Source organism: Plectropomus leopardus, chromosome 20 (genome assembly GCF_008729295.1).
Source record: "Plectropomus leopardus isolate mb chromosome 20, YSFRI_Pleo_2.0, whole genome shotgun sequence".
In the NCBI taxonomy this organism is placed as follows: Eukaryota; Metazoa; Chordata; class Actinopteri; order Perciformes; family Serranidae; genus Plectropomus; species Plectropomus leopardus.
Genome location: NC_056482.1, coordinates 874,796 through 889,333, shown reverse-complemented (window position 1 = coordinate 889,333; position 14,538 = coordinate 874,796). Strand labels below are relative to the sequence as shown.

General features: G+C 39.6%; 1 protein-coding gene across 10 annotated transcripts in view; it reads right to left on the bottom strand.

Annotated features, from left to right (window-relative positions):
- sptan1 (spectrin alpha, non-erythrocytic 1) overlaps nt 1-14,538 on the bottom strand; it is a 47,254-nt gene that overhangs the window by 32,479 nt on the left and 237 nt on the right. For 3 of the 10 annotated variants that reach the window (XM_042509099.1, XM_042509103.1, XM_042509104.1), the window contains exons 1-4: nt 10,359-10,496; nt 2,637-2,876; nt 988-1,113; nt 280-420 (exon numbers count right to left, since the gene is read on the bottom strand). In XM_042509099.1, the coding sequence (XP_042365033.1) occupies nt 280-420; nt 988-1,113; nt 2,637-2,873 (504 nt within the window). In that variant the 5' untranslated portion in view covers nt 2,874-2,876; nt 10,359-10,496. Of the gene's footprint in view, nt 1-279; nt 421-987; nt 1,114-2,636; nt 2,877-10,358; nt 10,497-14,538 lie in introns of those variants that run through there. The other 7 variants (XM_042509108.1, XM_042509107.1, XM_042509105.1 and 4 more) reach the window with 3 other exon arrangements.

Sequence of the window (14,538 nt, the reverse complement as noted above, 5' to 3'; positions counted from 1 at the left end):
GAATAAAGACACAGATTTGGGTGGTCTAACCTAGTTTGCTAGTTAGTCTAGTTAACTTTCTTACCAAGTAGGGTCCATTTAATAGATTTGGTAATGTTACTTTATTCAAGTAGTGCTTAATGAGACACTCATGTTTGATATTATATATGCATTTTTTACTTCTTCAGGTCAAGTTTCCAGTGACTGAGGAAAACTTCTGACAAAATCGATGTTGACTTGGCCAAGAAAACTGCAATCGGTGCATCTCTAATGGTACACATTTACCAACGAGAATCTGACCTTGTCACTGATCCAGTCCAGGGCATCTTCACACTCACGCAGGTACTGGACCAGTTTCTGAGCCTGCAGGAGACGCATGCCCTTTTCCTTGGTCTTCTGCAGCAGAAGGTCCCAGAGGCGATGCAGCTCCTCAAGACGAGTCTAAGGCACAGGAAGGAAGGATTTTAAAATGTAATGCAAAGAGCAGAGGAATGTAAACGGAAATACGAAAATAAGAAGGATAAAAGACTAACATCCCCACTCTGACATGAGACGTATCACTGTAGTTTTTAACTCTATAATGATTTTGAAAATTTCCATCTGTATCTAAAATACAAAAGTAAGTTTTAGTGCTATTTACAACACAGAGTAATCTGTTTAAAATTGCCACCTGAAAGCAAACAAATTTCCCTCAGCATCATTCCTTTGTAAGACAAGCCATATGAAACAACAGTGCATGCAACCAAATGTCACGACAGAATGACAAGAAGGGATAGCTTTAAGTGAAGAGCCTAATCTGGAAGAATTTCCACAGCAGTCACTCAGTCCACAGCAGCTCAGCACCTACTTTTATATATTCTCCAATATTGACACTTGTAACTATAGGTCTTTGTTGTGTCCGGTAAGGCGTGTAGGACTGAATCACATGGAGCAGGTTAACAGTGGACAGGATTTTCAGGAAAAATGCACATTTTGGACCAAACACATCTTCAGCACTATGTGACATACTCGAATGGTCTCAGAGGAGAAGTGGCCCTCGCTGATCATAAGGTTTCCGGTCTCGTCCAGTTTGATAATGGCCCCAGCGTTGGCCTGAACTTCAGCTTCAAAGGCCTGATGTTTCTGCAGCTTACCCTGTGTACAAGAAAAGACGTAAGAAAGATATATAAAAATCTGTATTGCATCTTACAGTCCCAGTCCGTGAATACACTATATATCAAAAGAAAATGGGAGAAAGACATTTAAGTATTTCAGATGAGAGCCGGGGAAGAATATGTCAAGCACAGTGATTGCAATACATGGTGTGAGTTCTGTTGGAAAAATGTTGTGGCATAAAAAAATGTGGCATAAATGACGCTGACCTTTTTCATATCTTCTGGAACTGCCAGACCATTGTGCCCTATTGGCAGGAAATTCAAATTAAACATATCAATGTTTTTGGGGTCAACATCTCGTTCAGGTGTGATACTGTATACATGGGTGACATTTTATTTACAGGGATGGAACATGAATAAGAAATTAGTGCAAATACTTCTAGCAGCAAGCAAACAGGTTGTCACGAGGAAATGGTTAAAATCAGAACCACCACACACTGAGGAATGGACAGGAATAATATATGGAACACATACAACGGAAATGATGTAAAGTTCCCTATAACTCCAGAAATTATTTTTTTCCAGATTAGGACCAAGTAGACTGAGTATATCAATCCTTTGAAACCTGAGAAAATCTGTTTGATTTGTTTCAAAAACATGGGAAGAAGGCAACAAGCAGCCTAATGAGAAATGGTCCAAAAATTAGCTATAAAATAGTTTTTTTTTTAAAAAAGAAACGGCACATTAAGGCATATAAAGTTATTATAATTATAAATCTAGTTTTCTGGACATTTTCCCAATATTTCTGAGAATTTTCTAATAACTTTCCCCTCTTTTTTGAAACTTACTTGAAGTAATTTTCTTGTCAACTTTTACTAATTTCTTGCAATTTGTAGGACACTTTTTGACAAGTTGCTCATTGCCTTTTTCCCCATGTTTTTGGGGCAAACTAGTTTGCTGAGGTTTCAAAGGGTCAAATAACTTGTGAAATGCATCTGAACACAGCACAAGAAATCAACCAATCCTGGTTTTAAAGGGTTAAACCTTTAAGGTCAGACTATGGAATAAAGGAGGAGTGTTAAGGAGTGAGAAATATATTGTATTCTGTGTTTTACGATACCTGTATCAGTTCACTCCTTGTTTATTTTATTTCTTATTTTCTTTTATACTATGTAGTTTCTAATATGAAAGCTTCCCATGTATCAACTGTTTAAAAACCTGGATTAATGTTAGAAAAGAAAAACCTTTAGGAGGCTAGACTGTATAATGGATATCTAACGCACTGCAGTTTCTTTTTTCCTGTTCTGAGTTTGCACAATGCTTTGTGAACCCATTTTCAATAATACAATGAAATAATGTGCTGTGAGTGAATGTGAAAGCAATACTTTTCCTAAATAAAAATCTAAATATAAAAAAGAAAGATACATGAAAATCATGATAGAGATACAGAAAATATAGATGAACACTGAGCTAAGTATTGTGGGACAGCATCAAGGGGAATTAAGCGGTTTGATGCGTTTGAAATACTGTGCACAGAGACATGTGGAGCGCAGCCTTACAAACCTGCAGGTTGGAGGGGTCCTTGTAGTTCTCATCAGAGGCGATCTGCAGCTTCTCCTGGATCCACTTCTCCAGCTCATCGGCGTCGCGGCGGAAGAACTGAAAGCGGTAAGAGTCCTCCAGCTTTGCCCGGCGCATGTTCGACAGCTCCTTGAAGCGCCGGTAGCGGTCCAGCACCTGCTGCCGGCGCTCCTGGATGTCTTCTGCTGTCTCCAGCACTTTGACCCCTGTGGTGTCCATTTTCTGCAAACACACAATAAAAAGACTCACTAAATTGCGAACAGGTATCACAGCATTAAATTGTTTTTTCTAAATTGGTTTCACACTACAACCCACGACAGATCAACTCTGTGCAGAGATCAACACTAAGTTCATACGTATCACAGGAAATAATTTGAGTGATATGATTCGACATTTTACCTTCTCATGTTTCATTAATACTGACATTATATGATATCACTGAGAATAAAAGGGAAGTTCAAACCATTTAGTTTATACAGTAAGATAACTGTTCATTTGAATAGGTTTGTGCTTAATTTATGAAATATATTCAGTATTTCCTGCAGAATGAGAGTGTATTTGTGGCGGTAACTGACAATGGAGTGGGGTTTGGCTTGGTATGGGACTGTAAACTATCTTTTTTTCTTCTTTTTGCTTTTAAATGCTTGTGCATCCCTTTGTATCATTCTGTGTTCCCTTTCCAGGTTCTGAGGTTTTTGCGGGTTCGGGATCAGAGTGCAGGCTGAGCTCTCCATGCGTTCTTTTTTTTCTCAGCTGCAGTTTGTGAATGGTGGGGTGGATAATTGATCTGTTGATCCATTCAGCGCTGATCAGATCAGATCGGAAATCTATTTGTGGCAGCCGATGTTTTAAATGTGGGAGACCCTGATGTTTCTGAGAAATGTGGGCTTTCTGCAAAGTTACAATCAATCCTCACTTCTGCAGCTCATCTTTATGAATCTCATCGGCTCTCAGATACCACACCATTTATAGATGCTACCCAGCTGTAGATAATCACACACAATAATGCTCACCAAACACTGACATTTTGACATTTCTTGCCTAATTGGACCATCCAACACTAATGGTCTCTTTCAAATTAATAGGCCTATACAACTTCTACAACTTCTCGTTTAACAGAAGCTTGGCTTGGAACTATGAGGCAGGATATTTGGAACAACACTCTCTGCCTGAACAAAATCCCCCATCCTGTCTCAAGCTGAGCGACCGAGGGGCCAGCAGCTGAAATAGTGAAATGCCAAACGGGGGTGGGGGCGGAAATTCCACATGCATGCGAACAGTGCCTAGGCTTCACTTCACAATGGAATCGCTGCAGTCAGCTTCTCTGTCCACTGTGCCTCTGGCCCCATGGCCAGCGTCGCCTCAGACTGAGGGCAATGTGTAGCTAGCAGCCTCATTGAAACATGACAGAAACCTGATCTTGAAGAGGCAATCACACCAGATTATTTTCAAGGATTTCTGCAAATCAGCAGAGCACGGGCAGCTCAGTCCGAGGGGCTGAGATTCAGAAATTCAAAATAAAAGCAGTTATTGGTGAAAATTATTAAGGTGTTGGTGGTTTTACCAGATTGCAACTTTTCTCCAGTGGTTATCTGGTGGCTCGTACCAGACATTATAGAGCACTTAACCACAGCATCTGTGAGAGACTCCGCCCATCAACAGACAGACACAAAGAAGCAAAACAGAGATATTGATCTGTCTGACCAAACCAAGGTCAACCAAACCCCAAGCACAATAGCTGATGTCCGAGCTGAGTGCAGGCTGAGGGGAAGGCTGTGTGGAGTCTGTCAGGCCGAAATGTAGATGATTGTGCGCTTTTGTTGATGTTGCACACAGTGAGACAAAAAGCAGTGGACAGTGAGACCGTCTCTTGGTCCATGTCTCCACTCAATGGGAGGATTAGTGCAGTCAGCAGTGCAGTTGCAGTGGGCTTTTTAACCAGAGCCAGAGGACAGAGAAGCCCAGAGGCGCCATTAACATTCTACACAAGCAAACATCCCGGTGAGGCCACACACGCTCAAACACACACCACTATAAAGTTTCACTGAAAATACTGTAAGCCGATTACTGGCATCAGCCCAGTGCCAGACAAAAATGACAGTCCAGAACATAGGCCGGCACCCCTCCCCCATCTCCTGACTTGCCCCAGTTCACAGAGAGCTTAAATCGTCTCAGGGATTGAACTGACTGCCTCATTCTGCACTGTGATGTCAGCAAATAGGGACAGACGAACTGACACTGCCTCTGATTTTAACATCACAAGTTCACACATACTCATATCAATTGGATCAGGAGTGAGCCTAATCACCCCTTCACCCCCATGCAAAGACCCATTTGACATTTATTTCCTCATTTATTACCTCTTTGGAAGTGGGATCTCACACTACGCCACCTTTGCTTTTCTAAAGCCATGTTTTGACGAGTATGGCCCTACTAAAAACAGAAAAGTCTTTCTGTTGCATTTTGTAAAAAGTCTGTGTTCATATGATAACATTGTGAAAACGATCTTTGTGTATAGCGATCCACAAAATGACTGAAAACGCTGTACTATGCATGCCAGGCCAGTAGTTGGCGGTGTAACTTTGTAATGACACATTATAGAAGGACACTGAATGCCTGCACATAAAGCGGTTCTTCAACACACACACAGAGCGGTGAGTATAAATACATCCATGCACTGAGCAGCTCTCATAGGAATGAATGAGGCCCCGCCCCCACGGCTGTATCCAGACTTCCTTATAATACATCCATGGTATAATCAATCAAGAAGAAAAGGCGAACGCACACACAAGAACCGACAGCGTTAATAACCTCAGAAGAGTACGCAGCACAAACGCAACTAGTTAGTCCGCCATTGTTGTTATTGTTATCGTCTTACTCATGCATGGCTGATTGTCTGAAACATAATGTGCATGCCCAAAATGCGGCCATGACATCACCATTTTCGAAGGAACTGCCTAGTGCACTAAAATAATGTCTTAAAGGGCTCTGAAACTGCCTGAGCGTTTTTAAAAGATTACAAAAGGTTTCAAAGGTTTGCATTTTCAGGCCCTCGAAATGCAGTTGTCGTGCGAACAAAAAAACAAACCGCAACTAGTTTCTCAAGTTTAACGTTTCATGCACGAACCGCTGAAGTAAAACAGCCCCTTACAATGACCCAAGCACATACATAATGCTGCCATGGTGCATGATTTTATTATATTATGTCGGCGTTTTGGAAGCAGACAAAGAATAACGAGTATCACAACAGCGTCAAGTGTCATTTTGCACAGACACCTCTGCTGCTGGCTTAATGGTGGAAAACAATGCCCCACTCTTTCTGTATTCATACGCTCTATACAGAGCAGCAAAGTGAAATTACAGCCAAACATTACAATATACCAGGGTATTTAGAAATCCGTAAGGTGTTGTTTTTAATACCATCATAGATGCAGACGCTCCGCTTTCTATTTAATATATTGTATGCAGTGCACGGAACGCATCACTGTTAGCATTGCACACTTTTACCATCACATACTGTGTACCCTGGTGAAATTTCAGGAAGGTATGAAATATCACATACCACCCAAACCTAATTTGCAGTTCAGAAAAAGTAATAAATCACAATATATTGCAATATATGTTGTAGCAATACTCAGAATATTGCAAAATGTTTAAAATCCAACAATGCTGAATTGTGACCGGAGTATCTTGATATATCATCATATTATGGGGCCTATGCCTTTAACCTGGGGAAAGATTTAACTGAGTTTTTTTTTTTTTTTTTTTAAAGGTTTATTAAGAAAGTACTATGCTTCACAATTACTGCCAGAAGCCTCCCGGTAAAGTTTTTTTCCTGCTTTTTATCATATTATTAGTTAAAAATGTGTTATTTGTGAAAACTTTTATCTTATTAAAAAGAATACTTTAAAGCTAAAACCTGTCACATTTAATTTCCCTATAATACTTTTAGTAGTGTCTTGTTTGTGCAAGGACTTGCTGCCCATGTGCTGATTCACAATTAGTTACTCTTCAGGCTAACACAGTCTACACGTCTGTTCAATCTAGAATTGTCAAACACAAAGTGTTTAAGACAGTAAACGCCCTCTGGTGTGAACTATTTCCAAACTGAAATGACACAGCAAATATTCACAGCTAGTTTTTTTAGAGGACTATGGACATTTGGTTCGATATAAAGTCTGATAGTAATCAGACCTTTAAAGACGTTAATTGAATATATCTGAAAAGTGAAACAAAATTAGCGCCGGAGCAGGGCTGATTACAGCTCTCTGACACCGCTGAGTACAGCCCTTCAGCTGCTGATAGCACCTCCTCCCATCTTGCATCAGTAGATAACAGCTTTCCCTCTCTTCACCTCACTGCTCCTCTGTGGGGGCTTTCTGCTCCGTCCTGTAAACACCCACACACTGATATCACCTCGCAGTACAGCTGGTTTCTGTTCCTTACATGGCTGCAGTCATAACTCTAAGTCTCTTTCTTCCATCTCCTGAAGGCATATTGAAAATGTAATGCTGGGTGGGACCTTTGGACATTGCCAGCTACATGTGACTTTTTTTTTTTTAAATCACCACCCCTCCAAAGTCCAAGCACAGCAACAGCCAATGAAAGGTTTCTTACTGCCAGTATGAATAACCTTCCTCAGTATGAAAATTTTGTAGGACTGAACAATACAGAAAACTAATCTAATTGTGATTTTTATCCCCAGAAGATTGCTTTTTTGCACTGTAATGTCTGTTTGAATGTGATTATCAATCAGCCCTTGAATTATACAAAAAAGGTGGCTATTGGGAGCAGAGCATTAAGGCAAAAACATCTAAGGGTCTATATGGACGGATATTATTACTCTACAAGCAAACTTGGCAGTAAAAGCTGTAGTTGAAATACTCAAGGAACTCAAATATAAAGTCCTTGATTCAAATTTTCTCCCTAAAAGCCAGCGATGCAGCCTGAAGGACTGTGCTCCTAGCTTAGCTATCATGTGGAGGGTAATGGTTATGGATTCACTCCATTAAAATGATCGATCACGTACTACAGGAATTACCTGGATTGTTTACTGAAAAGCTTTTATCTTGGTCTATGTGTCCTTCCTGAACAAAACAAGAATCTAAACCCTTACAACTAAATGCTATATGTAAAATGGCCACACTGACCTAAAGCCTCCTGCAGACTGGGAGATTTTTGCAATCTTTTAAATTTAGTGCAGCTACACTCTGTGACATGGATCTTAATAAACTTGAGTACGACATCAAGGTTGATGTATGTGGACTGTGTGACGACATCACCTACTGAATCGCTACAACTTATGCCCATTGACGTCAATACACAAGAACAAAGCATCGGCAGTGTGCGTCATCCATCTACGCTGCTGTAGTGATCAGAGCAAAACGTAAACAAACATGAACTAAGCCCTTGCTAAAGAGGCATTCATGTGTGTCAAAAAAGTGAGGAGGAGGAGAATGCGGTTGTTGCTGGGGAAAAGATGCCAATTTGGCACGCCAGTTTTGCAATGAAGGCTTGAAGTGTTAGCATTTATTAGCATTTAGCACTGTGGCGCTGATCGGCGTGTCATTTCTTGCTGCATTTCTATTGGCTGGTTAGAGGACCAAACATATTTCTTTCAGTGATGGTCATCTTATGTGTGGGACAGCCCAAAGTTGCCCAGTGTAGCTGAAGTGAATACATTCCACTTCATAAAGAGAAGAAGCTCGTTAGCCACGTGCAGAATGTGTAAAGTCCTCTTGGGCGTTGTTGTTGTTGTTAGCATGAAGTGAGGCTACACCCTGACTGAGAATACAGCATCTTTCCAGAAGATTATTAGATTGCACTGACCTTCCCTAAACCATCTCTCATTATTAGATGAGTGGATGAAGTCATTCACTTAGCAACTCCCAGTTACTATGGCGAACCATCTGTTATGAATAGGGGTCATACTGACGCCATACTGGGAGGATGGAGGCTAAAGGAATGTGCAGGAATTGGGAGTCTCATGAGACCAGGCAAGCCTATTTCCTACTGAGGAACGGAAGAGAAAGAATCAAGGCGATGATATAACAGCAACAACACGTCGTCTCTTTTTCCTCAAAGTGAACTTTGGACAACCTGCAGCTGACTGTCATGCCTTTGTTTTATAGCCAGCAAGAAAAATACTACAAGAAGTTCATCCATATAGACACATCTTAAGAATTTCAGTGAGCCATATAGACCATATAATGTCCAAGCTCAAAGCAAGTTCCAAAAGTTAAATCAGGAATTTGAAGCTACTGTAGTTAGTCAGCAAGATTGACGCCTACAGCAACCAGTTGAATCATATCTAAAATTGATTTGATATAAATATAATAAAATGTTCCATGAAAACAAAAAAATAAATAAATAAATAAAGACTCAAATAGCCCTAGCAAACACAAGCTGTTATCATTTGCAGATCTCCTGTCCACTCAGTTAAACTAGTCTTACATCTCTCTCTATTATGCTGCGTTCTCATTGAATCAGACAGAAAGCAGACGGACAATACCATCTGGGCAGCAAGGGAAAACCAAACAATCAGTCCGATATTATGGGAGGACAAGAAAACAAAACACGCATGATGGCATGTTGTGATGGTCATGTTGTACTGATTACAAAGAACTGAATAAAATATATTAAATAAAATGATTTAATGTGTGTATTATTTATGTTATTATTGTAGTAATGTCCTGTAATTGCCTAGGCTGCTCATGTTTTCTTCTTGTAAAAGCTACCAAACACACGGTTGTGAGTTCTGCCGTGGATGACAGCAAAAAAAATACAAAATTTGAACTTAAGATAGTGCTAAGTTTTACGTTACTGTCACCTGCAAGCCGCCTTACCTAATTTTAACCGTCCTGCTCTCATCCACTAAAATGTTATCTGGCTTGTCATCGACCCCTCTGCCTGATTCCATGTGAACACAGCAAAGACTGCTCCAAGACCGTTTTTCTGTCGGCCGAAGCTGGCGCTTGTGTGGTTCCCTTATCAAAAAAGCCAGTGGGATTCTTCCAATGGATTTTGAACTGAACACAACGAGCCTGTAAAGCTGTGCACTGCGTGTTGACATTCTGTGGCCTTATTTCGCCATTTGTTAGCACCTGCCTTTTTAAAGATGTTTCAGACATTTTACTGACTTATTTTATAATGAAGAATAAAATGTAAAAGTCTTTTAAGCCTGTGTAAACCACAGACCTCATTTCAGACATTCAAAACCCCTACTGACTTTAAGACGAGGGAACCAGGAGTGCTAAAATGCTAACTCATTTCCGTAATTAGGACTCACTACTGGATCACTTTCTTTTCGGCTGCTGACTAGCAGGTATCAAGGAGTAGGCAAACTAATCAGTGTTTTCTGAAGCACTGAACGCTGTCCAATATTGAAAAGCATGGATTAGGTTCAAATATATTTTTCTGTTTTTAATGCAATTCAATTTTCATGCAAAGAATATATAGACATGCAGTAGAAATCAACCATTTTTTCCATACTGAGTGTATGAGACTATTATTCACTAATAAATCAGGATAGTTCCAGGTCAGAATAAACGAGGGTCAACAAAGACGAATGCATGCACAATACAGATAACCATCCACTTACCAAATCCTGATGACATTCATATAAAAATTAAAACAGTAATACTACTGTATAGTTTGAAAGGTTGAAAATAAGAAACCGTGCAAACCAAACCAAATCATACACACGTCAGATATTTCTGGTCTGGATCCTCAGGTTTCTTGTATCTTGCTCGATCAGAAGGCTACATCTGTGACTAAGTCATCGTCTGCACCAGTGTGCACATCTGTGGTACGCTCCTTAAAACAGCCTGATGATGATTGAAAAGCCAAAGTCTCATCTACTCCGCAGCACAGACAGACGCATTGCACCTGCAGTGACTACGCTGTACAAAAGAGCAAGCCAAGATGTAGCCCAGCCCATGCGTCTCTCTCTGCTCCGTAACCCCTACTCCTCCCTCCAGCTCTCTCACATCCCTTTACTCAGCAAAACAACATAACCACTGCCCTACGCTTCTCTCGAATCTTCTCTTCTACACAAATTAAAATACACTCCAGCACACACAAACACACACGGTGAGACAAACAGAAATTTACCTTGAGTTTGGGTTTAGTAAAGATGGACATGTTGCGTATCTGTTTAAGGCACAACATTGATCGCACAATCAGGAAAAAGCAATCCGCAGTAATTAGTCAGAATGAGAGGAGGCTTTCAGAGGAAGCATTACGTTCACCATGATAATGTTTCAGCAGTCAGTGCAATCAAGAATCACTGCATGTTTGACGTGGAATGATCTTTACACAAGCACTGCTCAAAATGTCTGGGAAGTAGTTCCTGCTAGCAGCAGAATGACAATGAGTTAGCAGGCTGTGCTGTGTCTGCAGGCCCGAGACAGAGAGGGCTATTTTCATTTGGGTCATGGTCACCCTGGAGTTACCATGAAATGGAACTGTGGGGGGAAAAAAGGGTTTTAAATTACTGTGGCACAGGATTTGACATATAACTGAATATGTCTGATGGGCCTTCTGGTGTTTTTTTGCTTGCTTTTATTTTTTGTAACCCTATTTTTTTGGCATGTTAAAAATAAATATCCAACTACTACTATAGCAAAGTCTGTACAGCTGTTATCAAATGCTGAAAGTTATCGATATTTTTAAGAGCCAAACAAATAGGCTGTTTACAAATGAGTGCAGAGCTGACCCTGCAGAAACGACTGACCCCACCCTGCTTAAATGGTCTTCTTATTACATCCTTAATGCACTGTACCAAATGGTAAGGGGGAAAATCTATACATGTTTTATTATAAATTATCAATATTACAATTGCAAATTAAACTTTTGGTAGCCTGCTACAACAATAAAATTCGACTGCTTTGCAGTCTACTAGAAGAGTAAAAAAAAATTCTTGAAATGAGATAAACAGACAAAAATTGTATCTGGAGTTAAAAAAAAGAGTAATAAATGACACCGTATGTTATCAGTGTCAGTGTATTTAAAACTGCAATAATATTGTATCGTGACTTAAGAATGGTGACGTTGTATCATGGGGTCTCTGGTGATCCACCCTTAATAAATGGTGTTATACGTCTATTTTCATTACAAACATTGCCTTGAACTACAATTAACTGATATAAATTGATGTACAAAAAAAGAATCACACAGGGGGCTAGTTTGGATTAAAAACTGCAAATTTTGCTGAAAAGTTGATCAGTTTGCGTGGTTGTTTTGAAGAAAATGAAAATAAGCTCTAATCATGCTGTCTCCGTCAGTTGTGACATGGAGAACAATATTCATGTGTCACGTAATCAAGTGATGATTGTAACACAATCCAATTAAAATGAGGCAGTGTAGAGGGACTTATAATTTGCCCTGGGAATATCTGGGAAGTATTTTTGGCGGAACAGCTAAAAGAGCTGTCCTATTTTGCATCCATGTGCTTGTATCATGGCAACAACGGGTCAGGCTCCAGCGCGTACTTAGATTCTGCTCATACAATTTTAAGTCTTTTGACAGTGAAAACTGTCCTGTGTATACTTCGACAAGCTTAGAAAATGCTCACTGATTAATGTCTGCATCAATAATATCCTTTTATTCTCTGCAGAGGACTACCTAGAGTTAAGGTCAGTTAACAGCCAAATAACACAAAGAAGTCACATTTAGCAATGCAACCATTACACTCATCCAACAGAGAGGGATGGATGGATCTATACTTATATCATAAAGCAACTCTCTATGCCTATCAAATGGCAGAACTGCTTCAAAAGCATTTGCTAAGGCTATGGCCCAGATCCACAAAATATACAACATTAATAATTTAAAGTGTAAATGCTTAAGGACACACTCAAGACAGAAGGGGTTTAACATTACATTAGGATAAATCGTCTGAATCGAAATATCAATTCAATGATTAACGATTCATTATCACCAATCCAAAGTGAAAAGATTGATACATATTGTCAATGTTAAGATACTCGTCTGTGCAATGCTTCTGTCCAAGTGCACGTTCTTCCTTGACATTCAAACATTGTTAGCTGCCTCGCACCAGGCAGATAATGGTAAGCTGTAGGGATGCACAATATTGGATTTTTTGCCAATATCCAATATGCCGATATATAGCAACTCATTTGGCCGATAACCAATATCAATATATTCACCTTTTTCCACCCCATCTAATTTCAGTGTTCATCAAGTCTCTTCTGTATTGGAATTAACATAATACTATGCATAATCTTATCATGATGGCCCACCAACTGATGGAAAAATCAAATAATGCTTTTAAGTTTATAAGATATTCATTCACTGTGCAAGATAAGAAAAATAGGTCAACTTAGGTTTGATGTTTTATACATGTCCACTTTTTCATTTAAAAAAATATATCAGTTTGTCATATTGGCAGAAATCAGCATGTTGGCCAATTCCAATATTTCATTTTGAAGTCAATATCTGCCGATATCGGTGATGTGCCGATATTATTGTGCATCCCTAGTAAGCAGCCAAAGAAAAAGATAATGAGGATATCTTATGATAGAGTCTCATAAAGACCATGGGCCTCTATAATGAATCAAATCATATCAAGGCAGACGTTAACAAATATTGTATCATTATTTAAAGAATTGATTTAACGTAGTCCAACCCAAATCCACCAACTTCTTTACCACAACTTTTCAATTAAAAAAAAGTTCTGACTGTAATATATGAGTTAATGTTCTATACGAGTTAATTACAGGATTATAGCACATTCCTAGACAATAACATGTAACAGAGTAAGATTCATAAAACCACATATATAAAATAGCACATTTACGTGCAAGCTTGGGATCTTCTAGGCAGTGTTTAATAGTGTGATTCTCAACAATTGCTGTGATCCTTCATTCCCGTGGTGCTTTATCACCATCTGGTAGACTGCACTGTGCTATCTGAGTCCCTGTGAGGAGTGGAGGGGCAGTTGGTATGTGAAGAACTTGGCACCACCCTGACAGAGCCAGTTGCAGATTGTGAAATAGCGCCTTCACCTTATTACAAGTGCCACTGTTTAACTGTCCACAGCCGTGTTGATGCAAACTGTTCACCATCTTATGTAAAGCATAGTCCTTTATGCTTTGCTGGAAATATCAGTCTTTTTATAGCGTTGGCTCATTCCTGAAATACATCTAATGCTAGCTACTGACAATACATTTGTCAAAAACTGTCCCACAAATTGTTCATTCATTTGATAATATCGATCCAGCAGAGGACACGTGTAAATTATTGAACAGGATACTGTCCCAGTATAAAAGGGTAATAAGAGGACTGACAGCTGAGGCCATCTGTTCAAAGGTATTCAACAGTTCTGGGCGGCTCCCTTTCAGTCATGGCCGACCAGCCTCTGTAGACTCCTACGTGACCCTACCATTTCTAATCCAGTGGCATTTCATTCATTGATTCAAAACACAGATCGTAAAAGCTGTGATTAAAGACTTATCACAATAAACAACAGTGAATCATATTTGTTTTCTGCATATGTAACGTTACGTTAGACTAACTAGCGGACTAGCTAGTTAGCAGATAACGCTAGCAGGTCATGACAAACCCCTAGGTTGTATTCACTATCATTTTTAAAACACCAGCATCATCATAACGTTAACGTGATACTTTAAAGGGGAAAACGTAATAGTTGACGTTAATCATACCGACTTATGGATGATAAAATCAACCATTTTGTTTGAATGCAAAGTAGGTTGATGGATGTTAATTCAAGCTACTATCATTTGGTCGCATGACTGGTGTTAATATTTAGCTAGAAAACATACAACGTTAACTTGAACACGGCTAGCAAGCCGTCTATTGTTATTTTTACCCGTCGTGAAGTGAATATCATTCAAAGGAAGGA